Source organism: Ciconia boyciana, chromosome 1, assembly GCF_034638445.1.
Source record: "Ciconia boyciana chromosome 1, ASM3463844v1, whole genome shotgun sequence".
Taxonomy (NCBI): domain Eukaryota; kingdom Metazoa; phylum Chordata; class Aves; order Ciconiiformes; family Ciconiidae; genus Ciconia; species Ciconia boyciana.
This window is the reverse complement of record NC_132934.1, coordinates 118,380,629-118,396,998: the sequence shown is the minus strand read 5'-3', so window position 1 is coordinate 118,396,998 and position 16,370 is coordinate 118,380,629. Positions and strand designations below refer to the sequence as shown.

Genomic DNA, 16,370 nt, shown 5'->3' with positions numbered 1-16,370 from the left:
GACCTAAGCAGGTAACTTAAAGCAGGCCATAACTTATTAAAATATATATAAATGAATATTGACTTTTATTTAGGATACTGACCAAAGTGGGTTTTCTTACATATTCCTCAACTTAGGCAATTTCAGGGCTGCTGTCCAGGCTCTGATACCAAGACATAACTGGCTAACTGCTACCCTCTGGAAATGCTATTTGAGGTTTTTCTTATGATATTATGTCATTGGCCATGGCATAATATTTCAATACCACATAAAGTACGTACATTATGCACTATTACCAAATGATACAGAAATGCAAGATTTTCCTAAGTAATGCAGAAGAAAATCTGTTGTTGATCACTTCTACTCAACTTTGATGTAGATTGTTTTAATATTTTATTTAATTAGAATTTACTGTGCTTCCCATACAACAGCTGTCTTTCCACTGAATGCCACAGAAATGTCTGAACAAAAGAAAAATGAAGCTAAAGTAATGGAATATCTTCTATTTTGCATGCGTGTATAAGGTACAGTTGTGTTTCATTAGGTACAAGGCCTTTTTTCAAAGGCTCGTACGTTCAACCTCACAGCAAATTTATTCTCTGGCTTGAAAGGGAGTAAAATGGAATAAAGAAACAACCTACTTTGTACAAGCAAACAAAAGCAAATTAATAGATACAATTCCAGTCTTTTACAGTAATTGCCTCCTACTTTGTAGTGCCACAGATCAATTTGCATTTGGGGGGAACTTTTGCTTCCGCTGTAGTTGTTCTTCACTCTGCTGGCTGCCCGGGAACCGAGGCAGGATTTTCATCATGCTCCACATCTGATCTTCAAGGATGTGCATCAGCTCATCCTGTACCGCGCTTTGGAAGAAGACAGAATTGAAGTGCCCTTTAGCTTAAAATCATAAAAGTCTCAAAAGGTCTAAATAGAAAATAAAACAAACTCAGACATTTATTAAGAGCAGGCAGAGAAAGCAAACTTAAAGGAAAAGAGCTGGCATTTATTTGGCCTGTTCAGCCATAAAGAGTCAAGCTCTAGAAAGCTGGTTTATTCTCAGAGCAGCTAGAGTAGAGTTTAGCGGCTTCGACGTTGAGTTCTCTGCCCTCTTGCAGACTTCCTCAGCAAATTACTGGCACTTTCTGTGTCATTGTCCAAGCCTGAAGGGAGGATCAGTAATGTCTTATATGCTATTGAAACTGTAAACTGTTCAGATCAGTAGCAAAAACCTGCTGAACAGTTGTAGAATGCATAAACCCCAGAGGCTGGCAATACAGTTTCTAGGAACAAACCGTTACAGAAATGCATCACTGCTGCTTCACTGGTGTTGCCCCTTTTTTACTCCCTTACCTAGTCTGGCTCTGAGGTGCATTCCTTGATCTCTGTGTGTCTGTTGTCCCCCTCCTGTCACTTCTTGCAGGTGCATGAGTGTACATTTCTACATGTCTTGACACTTTTTTCTGCACTCTATCACGTGCAGATCAGAAGGCAACGCTAACCACTGTGTTGTGCTCTCCTCCTAAAAGCAGCATGGCTTTTGGGTTGAATATATGTAGTCTCCATCTCATAAAGTCATACCTTCATATGCATTTGGAGCTCCTAAACTGTTCCAGGAGCTCGGAAGTGGTTGGGAACATGAGAGATCCCCCACTGGGAGCGGGCACCGCCTCCGGCGCCGCTTCTGTTATCAGACTCCTGAACAGTGATGGGTTTGCACGGTGAGTTATATACTTGCTGGACAAGAATATATATATATATATATATATGTGTATATATATGTATGTATATATATATAAAAGACTTACATAACTTTGTAACTTTATAACTATGTAACTTTGTTGGACTGTATCAGATAGTAAAAGTTAGAATGGACTCTGTAGGCAAAGCTTTGTGATGAGTACAGGGAAGGGCTTTGAGAGAGCTCAGAAGGGAAGCTTAGCTACAATACTACCAAGCCTGGCACATCCAGAGACTGCCCTCTCCTCGGCCTGCCTGGGTAAATGGAAGATTTCTAATACCCCCAGTGAGAGAGAGATTATTCAGACATAACTCCTCAGTGGTTTTTCATTAACTGCCCTAAAGAAGCACAGGAGGAAACAGTATGTAAGAGCTGATGTGCTCCTGATTAGCTGGCACATTACCCCTTCTCAGACTCCACAGAGGAAGAAATGAAACCAAACCAGGTGACAGCCGCTCTTCAGATTTTAAAGGAATCAAAATAAGCTGCAACCACTTTCAGTGGAAGTCCTAGGATTCACTGTAAGGCACAAAGACTCCCTTCCCTTGAATGTGCGTGTTAACACTTTTTTTGTTCTTAGCAGTGTTCACAGTCATAAGACCTTAAAGTCAGATAAATGTACAGATAAGGAGACAGTTCTGGTTTTTAAAGGGACAGAGCAAAATAAAGGACATGTAACATACTCTCCTAGCAGGACAGCTCTGTGAGGGGATTAAGTTGCAGCCCCAGCACTCCTGAAGCTGTGTACAATCTCACAAACTCTACATAGCTAGCTTTAAGCAAATAAGCTGCTGCCAGCTCTCAAAGACAAAATAAATAAACCTAAACAAAATGTGCTTATTTTAAGACTACGGTTCAAAAACCAGGGGCTCCCTTCCAGTGACATTCTTTCCATTGAGTTCAGTAGACATTAGAGCAGGCCTTCAGATGTTTGAAACGGTGATTTCTGTCAGTATCTCAGTAAGCAGTTTCCTTTCATGGGTTTCCTTCTGCTGGCATTTTATCCATCTGTGTGGTCTGTTCTGAAGCTTGATGTGCCGTGCTCCTGCAGTCAGAGGAGATCCAAGGATTCCCCAAATGCTTTCCCTTGAGGGCACTTGGCATGAGACTTTGCCAGGGAAGAAGCACCTTTGAACACTGTTCGGTGGTGTGTTTTCAGAGATGAACAGGCAGCAAGTAGCATTCAGAGGTTCAGTCTGGGAAAGGTATCCCTGCCCCATTCACTGCAGTTTCTCAAACAGACCCCCACACACCTCTGGCTAAGGGCTGTTCAGTTACACTGTGGGGCAAGAAACTCAAGATATGAATTAACAGTGAAATGTATTTTATTATTGCTCCACTGGCAAATTGGCCTAGAAAGATGACAGTGCCAGCTTGTTTCAAGGGATTGGCTCCTGGAAAGAGCAAGATCACTCTACTGTTGATGGTGAGTAATATGGAGCAAAGAGAAACAGAGCTCCAGGGTATCCAAAAGTTTCCACCAGTCAAGCTACTGATTGCAGCAGGATTTGGAAAGCTTTCTTCCCCGGGGATCCCACCTTTCATTCCAGGTCTTTGTTCCACATCACTTTTTTCAGTTAGGTCCTGGCAGGCTGGGAAACATCATAATCCCTCCAGCAAAATGGAAACCTGCACCAACTTTCCCTGATGGCCTTGAACATTCACTGAATCTAAACCAGGAGGAACTACTTATTAAACAGAAATATCTGCAGTAGTTATTGGGAAAGCATACACTGTTGCCATGATTTACATTTCAGTGCTATTGGGCATTGAAACTTTGGGAACAGGGACTTCAAAAAAATTTGATAGGCAAGTATACACTATGACCAAGAGTTTCAGAAGGAGCTAATGGTGCAGAGTGCCTCCATCTTCTGATAGCTTCTATGAACCGAATTAAGGGGACTTGATTTTCAGAAAGGACTAGACTTCCTATTGCCAAATCTTTCCACAGGCTCATGGTGGGAGTATGGAAAATCATTAGCTGCTATCAACAATTTTCACCATCAAGTCTACAGGAGACTTTCTAACTGAAGGATTATTTAAATAAGATTACCTTCCCTCCCAAACTGAAAAGAGTCGGTCATTTTTCCTACAGGTGTACTAAGTTCACAGAGTTAAATCTCTGTCAACATAAAAAGCAGTTTTGCATAGTGTTGCTTTCTGTGTTGTGGTGTGATGTTTTTTATGTATATGCTTGCAGACTGGGGTAAGAGGGCTCTAGTGTGGTATTTCAGGGAAGGTTTTCCTCATAATTTCTAGGACTACCGCATAAAAGGTTGCAGATATAAAGGCGAAATTCTGTTCTCATAACTCTAAGCTTATAACAATGCGATTCCACTGAAAACTGTGGCACTTTCCTGTATTTAGCTACTGAACAAAGAGTAAAATTTAACAGAGAGAGTTGGACATGATTCAGTGCTTGTAAAAACAGAATGAAGACTTTTCATTTGCAAGTTTCCCTCCCATTCTGGTGTCTGCCTGTTTATTGCTATGCACTACCTTGAGGCTACAGGGAACCTCGTACAGCTGACATTGCAAATTTGTAGGTTGGCCAACACATGACAAGCTTATTAAGTGATGTGAACAGCACTCTGTTGCTAATGACTGGACCTCTCATCAAGTCACACTCCCATTCTATGACTCACCAGCGCTTCTTTCCTTTAGGAGCAAACCTTAAATGAAAGTCACACTACAGTTAACTTTCATTAACTTTCCACAGGGTACCTCATCCCACCAATGAACATGCGTATGCTTAACACATTTTTTTAAAGACTAAGAGAAATAGTATGTTGATTATGGCACCACCAGCACATCTGCATTATCTGATACTGGGTGAAATAGTGGCCCAATATAGGATGATCTACACAAAAAGCAAGACTGAAGCTCTTCTTTACGGAGCAACCTGACTACACTCCATCTTGCTTTCAGCCCTTTTATCTGTTGTATGAGCAAAGGTGTTGATGCTTCATGGGTGGGAAGACTCTATTCTCTGGGAAGAAAAATGCATTCCTTTGCCTGCTCAAGAGATTTTTCTCATCACAAAAATGTGCCCAGTGCAGCAGCCGCTGGCTGTTTAGGAAAGCCTTCAGTTGCTTTCAGTGGGGGCTGGATCAGACCCAGTTGCGACTGTCACTGGATGGCCACACATGTGTAGGGGCCAGGCTGTTTGCTGGCCTGTAGGCGAAGGTCATAAGATATAGATACTCTCATAGCCTCAACAAATTTTATTGTACTCAAAAGAGGGTATAAGTTTGGGATGCTTCTTCCCCAGCCATTGCCCTGACAGGGCCCACCAGGATGTTTGTAGCAGATGTAATGGTGGAGATGTGCTGTGGCTGACAACAAGAGAAACTCAATCGTTGTTTTGCAGGATGTGCCCAACTCTCAGCTGCCCTCCACTTCAACTTAGCACATCTCCAAGCCAGCAATTAAGACATCCAAGCATTTAATGTTGAGGAAAGGGGAAAAAACCCAGACAGTGCCATGAGGAGCGCATATGGAAGAAAAGGCAAGTAAATCCATCATGGAAAAATGAGGTAAACTATCCATTTGACCACTCTTTCTTTTGTTAAGCTGTTTCTCAGGATGCTGTCATAGCATTAAACCTTTCCTTCAAAAAGTATATGACAACAACTTTTTTGCAGTGGTTCAGGGCAAATTGTCACTTCCACTCTCTTTCATTTAAGGCTGGATGAACAACACCAATCCCCTGCTTTATTTAGTGGTAAAGGTTCATTTATATGATGCTACATCCCTTTTTCATGAATGCCTGGATCTATTTTGTCTAATAGAGTCCACCTGCCCTCATTGCAATTCCTGCAAGACTTGTCCATTACCCTGATCAGATTCTTCCCTCTTTGAATTTATCTCTGACTTTCCATTTTCTTCTAGCTTCTCCCTCTCTCTCTTTCCTTCTCCTCTTGACTTTTCTCATGGTGTGAAATTGCTATTGCAAATGGATGCTTCTCAGTCTCTTGTTCACCCTTTTACATCACAGCCATCTTTCCTCTATGCTGCCTCTTACACCCAAAAGGTCCTCCCAGATCCTGCTTGTTAGGCATTTTCCCTGCTCCTAATCACGACTACACAAAATTAGTGTACTAATCATGATCAGACAAGGCAGGGGGAACAGTTAAAGCTTGTTAGGAGTGACTTTTATCAAACACATATAAAGAAATTTGGTGGGCATTTTTCAGCCAGGTGCCTTTAGCAGCTGGGTACCTGAATCCTTTGTACAGCATTTAGAAAATCTTCCCTGGGAATCTGTTTGCTGTTTACAGGGGCTACATTGGGCAGGCATCCATCCATCTTTCATACTGGATCAGACCGGAGCTCGGTGCAGAGGCAGTCGCAGACTATTTTAGCAGAGGGCAGTAACCAGGTGCAACTCCGAGGCCACCAGCTAATTCACCCAGAGCCAACTCACGTCTTGGCACCATACTGGGAAGAGGTTGGCATAACCATAAAAACAGCAGCCTTCCCTAAGAACCTGCTACCAACTTCAGATTTAAGGTATCCATCACTCGCAGCGTGCTGATATTCTTACAGTGAGAGAGCCCTGTCATAAATGTTAAAAGACTTTTCTGAGCAATTAGACAGAATAAGGTAGTTTTGCTAGAATCCCCTGTGAAATACAGATGTCAAGCACTACACTCTAAGCCCAGAGAGAAGTAGCAGACAAGTAACTTGAAGTTTTATCACTAAATTACCTGGATTACTTCTCTTTCTAAAGTAGCTACTTCTTATTAAGTAGATATTTAATTTGTCATTTTCTACATTTATAGGAAAACAATGAGCTGCTTTGAAAAATATCATCAAGTACATCCTAAAAAGTAAACAGTGGAACAATAGCTCATTACAATATCTAGACAATCTTTCCCATGTGCCTAAAAACACAAAACAAAAGAGATGGCAAACCCTGCAAAATTTTCCCCCACTTGTGAGTAATCCCACTGATTCCAGTAAAACAACTCACATGAAGATATGTAAGCATGTATTACCTGTTTCACTGCATTTGTGACTTTACTGACAAAAGTTCAAATTCAGTCCTTACGGATTTAATCCAAGTTCAATTGTTGCCACTGGTTAGCGTCAAGATATTATTTAGCTGCCTCAAGCTGTTTCTCTATTTTATTTTTATCCAAATGGGGTGTTGCTGGTGCAGATATTGAGACAGTGTAAAGCAGTGGCACTTGTCACTGTAAAGGGTGGGCTGGACTCTGGCTGGAATTTGCTCCCTAGTAGGTGAGAAAGAAAGAAAGTCAATAGGGTGGGGAGTTGCTTGATTTTACCAGTGTGCATCACCTCCAATTAGACACAGCTGAGTCTGTCTCCAGGGAATACAACAACCCTGGCACTCACTGATTTTCACAGAGAGTTTAGGGATGTGCAGGACAGATCTGAATTGGGGCTGGCCTGCACCTTTTCAATATTTGCCAGAAAATTGAAAACGCTCAGGAGTTTTATGTGAGCTACTATGTGCAAACATCTTCAGGTGCTTATCTGGATTTTCGAGACCTTTCCTTTTCCCCTCCTTCCCCACAAGTTTCTTGTTATTCCTTTTTTTCCCCACTTTTCTGCCTTTTCCCCCACTGGCCACAAGCATTTGACTCATGTCAATCCACTAGCAAAAGGCTGATGAAAAACCCTCCAAATTCTATTACTGAAAATAAGTTATTGGAAATAAATAAAACAGCTCTCGTATCTGGGGAGAAAAAGGACCAAAAGTGGTGGAGTGATACTGGCCAGGTTTCTGTGCCAGAGCACTCTGCAGCACCACTGATGTAGCATTTTTGGTATGGCTGCAAAACAGGAAGACCAGAAGGAAACAGTTCATTTAGGTCAGTCCTTTTTTTAGCTTGGTTATTTAATCTGGGTCAATTTTGAAATGAGAACCTAAACATTTTATTTTGAAACTGCCAGAGTGAAACGTTCGGGTGTTGTTTTAAAATGTTTCCGTTCTCTCCTCTGCTGTGTTGACTGACAGCCTCAATTCACAGGCAGATCCAGTTCCTCTGAAATGACATCTTTTGGTGGATTTTCTCCTCCGCATTTGTTTTAATTATTATTTTCATAACTATAACACCTCATTCACAAGGTTATGAGAGGCCACCATAAGCCAGAGCTCCCTGCTGCCGGCAAACGAGCGCCAGCAGCTCCAGCTTACTACAATACCAGTTTGCCGTTCTGTAACTCATGCTCTGCTATTCCACGGTGATTTTGCAGGACTGCCTGGCCCATGGCATTCCCAGCCCCTCAGCGCTAACTCAATAAGTGGTTCAGACTCAAGGTTTCTAATGCTGCCATTCAATAGCATTCACCTTTGACACACGGCAAGGGTTTAGGTTGGCAGCTGGCAGTTTTTTCGTGTAGAAAGGCTGAAAACTTGAGGTCTCTTTCTGACACTGCTGGATAGAGGGAGACTCATGCAGGTGTTGGAAGCCTGAAGCCTTCACTTTGGCTTCCAGAAAAGTAGGAAGCAAGGGAGAGTGTTGAGGGAAAATATAAATTACGTATTGAGCAAAATACACTGGCAGCTTCTAACCTCCTCTCAGTTTCCTCTCTGCAAGATCTGTGCCAAAAGCCTTAGCACGCAAAGTTGCGATAGGGAGAACCTGGGTCGTGTTTCTTTTGGGTACGTTGGGGGTTGGTGAGAGGGTGCTGTGAAGAGGAGCGTGGTGTGCCTTGGCTGACTAGGGCCTTTACCCAAACTGAAGTGTGCAAGATTTGGAGTTTGCCCTTGCCCACGAGCCTCAAGGAGATTTTTGGTCCTCTCACTGTGAGCATCTGCTTTGCTTTAATCTTGCTGTGTCCCGTGGATGGGACAAGTGGATATAAAGGAATGGCATTCTCCTGGTATTCTCCTGCTCCCGCTCGCCTCGGTCCATTTAGCACTTGTCCATCCCTGCTTGTGTTTGACCCAACCAGCTTTGTCCGAGGCTGTCCAGGCACACCATGCATTTCACTCTGTGAAGTCCAGGCTTTGCTTGTGATGGAGCAGAGCAGTGGAGTGCATCTAACATGCAGATTATGCCCCAGGGTCAAACACATCCTGCTTCATTGAGATGTACGGTGTCTGCCTGGAAGATCTCAAGGGATTAAAGCCAGTCTAAATTGAAAGGAGGATGAAAACTGAGAGGCTGCTATCAGTGGAGGGAAGGAAGCCGTTGTTTATGTACAGCCGGTCACTTGTAGGGCAGATGGAGAAACTACGCGCCTCCCTACATTGTTGTGTCAAACCTCAAACTGTAAACCTGACCTCCCAACACCTCCTGAGAGCGGCCAAAATAATCCCTAAATCATTCTGTTTTGGGCCTCTCAGTAGTTTGTGGGATTTTGCAGCCTGCAAGGTGCCTGGATTCTGGGGCATACCTTGGTGGGGTTGGCTGATTACTGTGCTCTGCGAGGGGAAAAAGTCAGTTTAGATGTAGAGACTGATAAATCAGCACTCAGAGCTTTCCCTGTGTTAATTTATCATTCCTACTAGTGAGACCTTAAGAATTGGCTCTTAAAAAACTCGACTGCTGTTGAGGGTTTGAGGGAGGGAGTGGTGGTGGTGTTTTTTTTCCAAATTTTGGCAACCTTATGAGATTCCAAATGGGATCTGTTGACCAAGACTTCAGAGTATGTACATGCCTAGTGTCAGGGCTTGTTTACTGGAGGTCATGTTCCAGCCAACAACCCCAGCCAACAGGGCCATGCTCTGCAGTACTAATGCAGGAAATATATTCCTCAGTACACCTAAATCTTTGAGTCCTACCCCATACACCAAATTAAACAAATGACTACTGGCATGATAATTTGTCATGTGGTCGCTTTCCATTGTCATGTGGTCGCTTCTTAATTTGTTTCTTGATGTGTCAGCTTCTAGATCTAAGACTGATATTACTCCCTGAAGGTTAACCATTATCTTACATCTTACTCATTAGAAAGCAAAGGATGTCTAAGTACCAGTGACATGAGTTTTCTAAGGGCCTCTGTTGACAGTAACTTCACAATAGCTTTAAAAAAAATTGACACTGGCATTAACAGTGGTGCAGCTCACAACAACATTTGGATGCCCTCCTTGGGGCATGAATTGTGAAATGATTCAGTTTATTCCTCTCCTCTGAGCAATGCCAGCTACGCTAACAGTACATTTTGACATAGATTTATTGTAAGGCTGTAGGAACAGCTGATGTGCACCCAGCATAAAATGGTACTGTGGTGTGCTAAGCATTGCCAGCAACCCTTGCCCACTTTTTTAGGATTCACTGTTTCTCTGGTAGGTGTAGCAGTGGCCTGGGAGAAGAGTTGTCCATCCTCCCACTTGAGTGTAGCATAGACCCACATAGCACAGTCCTTTCCTTGAAAAGGTGGTTAGGCCTTAATAAAGCATATTCCTGTGTACTATTTGCAGCTGACTGTTGGCAGAGCAGAGACTGGAGTGGCAGGCTACATGTCGAAACACTCAGGCTTTTCCCTTGCATCATCTGCCCTAGCTATGAGATGACAAAACCAGCCCAACTGTTGCTTGTCGCATAGCATAGCTATGCCATGGCCTTCATGGCAGATGACTGAGGTGAAGGTATTAACATAGCTGACATTCGCTGTGCGTTGGCATGCTGTGCTGCCGGGCGCTGCCCAGAGCGCTGCGGATACTCACAGCACATGCTCTAGCTGTCTGGGTGTCCATCCCAGCCCTGGCAGCTCTCCTGCCCCAGCCCGTTGAGTACTAGAAAAAGAGAAATAAAATGCAGCACAAGTAGTGATTTAAGGCTGTGATCGCTACTGCCTTCTGAGGCAGCCAGGGACTAGGGCTCCTGCAGGAAGGGTCTCTTTCCCGGATGCCCAGACACAGGGTCAGAAATAAGGGGGTCCGATTTTTTCCTGCCACAGCAGTGAGCTTGCCCAAGCACACCCCTGCAGCAGCCTGGTTCCTCGGGCCCGCTGAAATACATTCCTGTTGGCCTCATCTCAACCCTCTCATGTAATTTAAAGTCTTCGTAATACATCCTGCCTTTTGGGACAGAGCAGATCTATAGTCACAGGTAACTCAGCACATTATTTATCTCTGCTGTGTCCCTGATTTAAAAATCTCTTTTTTATATGGTGACAGATCTGTCTGAAATTTGGGGGCTTGGCTTACACTCACGTGAATGTGCCATAAGGTCCTGGCTCTGCTCTTCTGACCAGCCGAGTTAAACTTGTATAACCAGGTTTCTGGGGCAGTTACCCCGAGAAAGTGAAGCCGAAATTAGCTTACGTGCTGGCCGAACGTACGGCCGGTTGCTTGACTTCCAGCCGCTTCGTACCCTATGGCCCAACCCAACCGCACAGGCAGTCGAGGGAAAAATGGAGCCACCATCCGCTCCCGCCTCGGCCACCCGCCGGGACGTGGCCAGGTCACCTGGACTCCGAACTCGGCCCGGCTTCGGGCTTTCTCCCCTTCCGAGGGAGCTCTGCTCCCCGGGCTGCGGGCTCGTCCCGCCGGCCCGAGCTCCCTCTGCCGGCCCCGGCCCCGCAGCGCCCGCCCGCGGGCACGCATCCGCCGGGGCCGGGCCGGGCAGGGCGGCGGGCTGCGCTCCCCACGGGAGCATCCCGCCTGCCAGGCAAGCACCCTACGGGAGTCGGCGTTGCTGTCAGGTTTCGCCTCTGGCGGGTGCGTGTTGCATTGTTTCCACGGGAGTGGAAGGAGTCCAGCTCTGGGAGCGGGGAGAGGTTTAGCCCCGACCAGCCAAAAAGTTGGTGTGGTTGCGGTAGGCTCTGGAAGAGTCGGGAAGCAAAAAAGCCAAGATCAAGGGCAGCAGGGGTTTGGGCCGGGCTCAGCGCACGGTAGCAAAGTGTCCTAACCTTCCTGTTCTTGCTGCTCAGAACTGCTCTGTCTTTTTCTGGAAATTCATTTGGGAAAATTTCCCAATTTCCTAGGTAATATGTGTCGCTAGAACTGCCACTTCCTTTTGCATCACGAGAAGCTTCTGTTTCAGCAGCGTGAATTTTTCTGAGGAAAACCTACTGCACATGCACATGCAGCTCCCCGCTAACCCTAAAGGGAAGCCAGGATGCCTGGGTAGATTGCATTTGCGCTAGAAATTCAGGCAGTGTCCGGAAAAGGCATTCTACTTCCATAGTTGCAAGAAGCAGAAAAAATCCACACACATTAGGCACCTAATTTTGTCTGGGGATCCCTGCTCCTCAATGCGGGAAGTGTTTCAGCAGAGCCCCACAGAAGTCTGGCATCAGTCTGCGCAAGCGGTATCTGTGTGCCAGGGGATTTGACTGCGAGCTCCTTGCGGGAGGAACTGTGTGCTATTACGTATTTGTGCTCCACCTACCAGTATTTTTGATAATATTGCAAAGGCTTCTTGCTTTTCTTCCAAGGGAGCTCTTTCACTGTGGTAGTCACCAGCGGGTGTGGGGAAAGTCTCCTTCTGCTTCAGCCCTGCTGTTGGTGCAGTCCTTTTATTGCCACGGGTTTCTTGGCAAAGGTTTCATGGGCTTCAGCGTGCTGAACCCCAGGCTGTACAGGAGTGAGCCGTCCTCTGGTTTGCAGCGAGGTGGGAAAGGGCTGCTGCCCACTGTTCAGAAGAGAGGAAAAGGAGACAAAAGGTGGCACAGCAGCCACTTCTCTGTGCTGTAGTAAGTGACTTTTCTCCCCTCTTTTTGCATTGGCACAGCCAGAGCCAGAACTGCCAATTGATTATTAGGTTTAAGACCCCTTTCTTTTTCTTTTTCTTTTTTTTCTTGTTTTGGGGAGGGAGAAGGAAAGGGAAGAATTTCGGACAGGACAGACCTGTTATCACCTCAGGAGATACTGAGCTAAATCCTGAGGATTTTACTCACATTTTCTCTTGGGTAGGGATCCTTCTGATGGGAACAGGAATTGTGCAAAACAAGGACTGCTGCATTCGACCCTTTGGAAGTAACTTACAAACCTTTCCTGTGGGCTCAGAGACTAGTGACCTTCAAGACTCCTTAGAGGGTGCCATCATACAGGTTCAAAATAATCTTGGGGCTTTTTTGTCTCTCCTGACAGTTTCTTTTTCTGTTTTTTTTTTACTGTTTTTTTAAAAACCTCTTCACAGTGTCCTTTCCCCAGCCAGTGGTCTTTCCTACAGCTGATTCCTAATGTTTTACAGGATGACTTACACATCCTGCCTTAGCAGCAGACTAATACCCAGGTTTGAATTACTATTGAATAAGCAGCAATGAAATCTCTATCAAAATAATCAGTAGTTCCAAAAACCACAAACAACAAAACAAGCAGAGTTGAACTAACTCAGCAAGACCATTTGTAGCATCAGGGACGGTGAGTCATTTCTCTTTTCCCTCCCTCAGCAGACTCCATCGCTGCCTCGCGCAGCCCCGGGGAGGGCAGGTGGAGTGGGTAGGGCATGACTTCAGAAAGTTTAAAAAAAAAAAAGAAAGAAAGTCGACATCACTCAGGTCACGTGATGCAAAGGGACCAATGGAGGCAGGTTCTGGAAAGGGGAACAGTTAAATTTGTAATTTTGGTTGTGTGAAACACTTCTTTGGGCCTCATAAACAACCACAGAACCACAAGTTGGGTACAGAGGCAGTCACACAAGAGCGGGTCCGGGATATTGGTCAGCAGGCAGGGCGAATCGTTTTGACTGCAAACCACAGAGTTTCGTAGAGTGGTAAGCATCATCAACCACAACCGATCCGCTATTTTTTTTTTCTTTTTAAGAAACAATTTCAGAGTTCTTTTAGCAAAAGAACCTTATAATCCGCTTTGTGCTGCTGCTGAGGCACCGGGATAAAACAGAGCGTGATGGCTGGGAGGAGGGTGGTAGCAATGACCATTCTTCATTTTTCACTCCCCAAGGTAGAAGAAATCATATATTCCTCCACTGTAAAGAGAGAGTGAGTTTTAAAGAGGAAACAATGGCTTCAAACAGCATATTTGAGTCACTTCCTTCTTACCAGCACTTCTTGAGAGGTAAGTGCCATTCAGACTTTCTAAATATACTTTTTACTTTCCCATACTTCAGAAAATGCATGTTTGGAGAGTATCTGGGGACATTGTTGTAGTACACGCTTTTTCCCACTTCAGTTTTTCTTTGAGGCGCTCTCATCGAAGCTAATATCTGAGCTTGCAGGAATACCATCTCATTACTTATCAGTCCATTAAAGAGATTATAACAAGGACTCATTTAAGCTGTTCAAACAGCCATTGCATGCTTGTGAATTTTCTCTTCATAAATCAAAGTGTGCTAGAATAACTCATGTGAATTACTGCAGATACAATAGCAGTAGCACAAGCCCCTTTTGATTCTTTTTGGCAGAATTATGACTTTTTGAGCCGCTGCCATGAAAAATGACAGCCAACAGCATACGACACATATTACAGGCTGAAACACGGGGAGTGAGCAGCAAGCTGGTGTGTACAGCCAGCAGAGCGTGATGCTGTCTCACTTATGCTAGACCATCAGCCTGGGTAAAGGCATGTTCACCGGGGAGAAGTCAGAAAAAGCTTAAAAACCTGCTTAAAGTTAGCTGCAACTCACGTGGCTCAGGAAAAGAAGCAGTGTGGATAAACTCAGAGTTTCTGTTGATGCCTCGCAGGTCTTGGATGACTGCAAATTATCTGCTGCAGCCACCCTTAGAGAAATGAAGCAGTCCTGTAAAGGCTGAGGGGGGGATTGAAGGGCTTCAGCCAGCAATCTGTCTTTTTTCACCAGTGGCCAAACGCACTCAGAGGCTCCTTCTAACGTTCTCACAACCCCCCGTGGAGCTAATGGTTTAGTCATGGGTTATTCATACGAGTAAGCCAGGGACTGGCACGAGAAACTTGTCCGTTTCCTCGTAACTACCTTCCTAAATAGCTCATGCTACAGCTGAACTTTTCCCCTTTCCACGCAAGCTCTCTGACCGCTCAAGCCCTTTTTGCAGCAGGGCTGCACCCGTTCGGATGACAAGGCTCACAAAGCCCATCGCAGACCTCTCATCGAGCTTGGCCGGGGTGCTGCCAGAGAGCAGCACTTCATAACTCTTTATAGTTACAAACTACAGTTTCCCGGCCTCGCTGGCGGCGTCGGTGTGAGTCATGAGTTATTCATATTAATAAGCGGGCTGGGGAATGCGGAAGGCTTGTCCCAGCTGCTGTGTCACAACAAGCAGCGGCTCTGCCGGCACCCGGCCGCTCCTGCAGATCAGTGCTCCCTCGAGTGGGACACGGGTGGAGGGCAGCCTGCCGAAATGCTAGCCCGCTCGCTTGCCTTGCTTCAGTTGTTTTTTTCCCCCCCGTGTCAAAAGTTTTTCTGCATCTGTCTTTCCTGGCACCAGAGGAGAGCTGAATCGCAGCGAGCTGCGTGAGTCACTCGGGCTCGCAGCACCTTCTCGCCTGGGCAGGGGAGATGCTGAAGGGTGAGCAAGAAGTGGCTAACTGCTCTGCGGTGCTCGCAGCGCTGACATTTCCTCAGCACCCCTACCAAGCAAAGGAAGCAATACTGCTAGAATAACAAGAAGGATCTTCCTGCGTTTCGTCAGCCTTTTTTTTTTTTTCTTTTTTTTTCTTTTTTTTTTTTTAGCTCACCCAACTGTTTACAGTTTAATCTGTAGCACAGGAAGACTTGCTGAGGAAATTTTGTGCTTCTGATAAAATAACAAACACAGTGAACCTCATGGGGCAGTGCTCGCAGCGAGTGCCAGAGCACAGCCAGCCCACGGGACGGGCTGGGCACAGCAGAGGCTGTAGTGCAGGCAGGAGCCCCGAGAGCCTGGGAGCAGCTGGTTGGAGACCAAGGACCGATTTGTCCAGAAAAGGAGGAGTTTCCTTAAAGCTAGTTAATCCAGCAAGTGATTTAGCTCAACACTCCAGAATGGGTTTTATCATCCTCCTTATTAGTGTTCTCATTATTGTCGTTAATGTTACTATAGCACCAGTATTTTGTGCTTCTTCGTAGACTAGGCTAGAAGTCTTGCGCTAGATACCTTGAGATATTAACCCAGTTTTGGCAATCCAGGTGCAGATCCTGGTACGTACCCACCACAAGCAAGATCAAACTCCTGCTGTACAGTGCTAGCAAAGCTTGGGCAACAGCGCTTCGGTTGAGTTGTAAAGCAAATGTTTCATCATTGCGAAAGAAGATTGTGTTTGAACGTGGAAGGCTGTGACGGTTTTCCAGCAGTTCCCTTTTTGCTCCTTTCTTTACTCAAATGAACTTCGGACAATTTCAAAATCCCGGGCACAGCAAAAGTAATGCTTGGGCCTCAGAACAAGAAAAATAATCATCTCTAGGGTCAGTTGTTCTCACCCGTATTTCTCAATAGTGTTTACATAGACCGGTCATTTGAAATGTCCAAAACCGTCTCTTTTCTTTTTTTCCCGCCAAAATTTATTGCACTTTCTCTCTTAACTGAAATCGTGAGGTAAAGGGAAAAATAACAAGTTGTTTTCTGCCGTGGATTTCACTTTATCAGTCCATGCAGTTCTCTGAGAAGGAAATCCATAACTCTTTTTTAGCCTGATACTATGTGAAAATTGGGAAAAAAGAGGGGAGTGGGGAAGCAGAACCATTGTTCCAGCCCCTGCGAGCAGTGACAGACGTAGAAAGCCTGACATATTAATTGAATGTGGTACACCACAAAGGATATGGCCCTTTTTCTATCACACCACACCAGGTCCTCGCTTCTGCCACTAGGTAAAGAA

At 45.1% G+C, this 16,370-nt stretch overlaps 1 protein-coding gene and 1 long non-coding RNA gene across 10 annotated transcripts in view; one reads left to right on the top strand and one right to left on the bottom strand.

Moving 5' to 3' along the window:
* Nucleotides 1-368: 368 nt before the first annotated feature.
* Nucleotides 369-14,754, bottom strand: LOC140643903 (uncharacterized). Of its 6 annotated transcripts, none has more exons than XR_012039685.1 (5): nt 14,227-14,754; nt 12,031-12,273; nt 10,362-10,430; nt 6,718-6,954; nt 369-6,275 (listed from the first exon to the last, which is right to left on the bottom strand). It is a non-coding gene; the product is annotated as an uncharacterized lncRNA (long non-coding RNA). The 6 variants fall into 6 exon arrangements; XR_012039687.1 differs by having other exon boundaries at nt 369-842; nt 14,227-14,753; XR_012039684.1 differs by adding an exon at nt 13,439-13,569 and having other exon boundaries at nt 369-6,954; nt 14,227-14,750.
* RUNX1 (RUNX family transcription factor 1) overlaps nt 13,200-16,370 on the top strand; it is a 175,555-nt gene continuing 172,384 nt past the window's right edge. For 3 of the 4 annotated variants that reach the window (XM_072846225.1, XM_072846190.1, XM_072846183.1), the window contains exon 1: nt 13,545-13,658. Coding sequence is in view for 1 of the 4 variants with exons in the window: in XM_072846197.1 (XP_072702298.1) it covers nt 13,604-13,658 (55 nt within the window). In the remaining 3 variants the exon portion in view is untranslated. Of the gene's footprint in view, nt 13,357-13,544; nt 13,659-16,370 lie in introns of those variants that run through there. The other variant, XM_072846197.1, reaches the window with a different exon arrangement.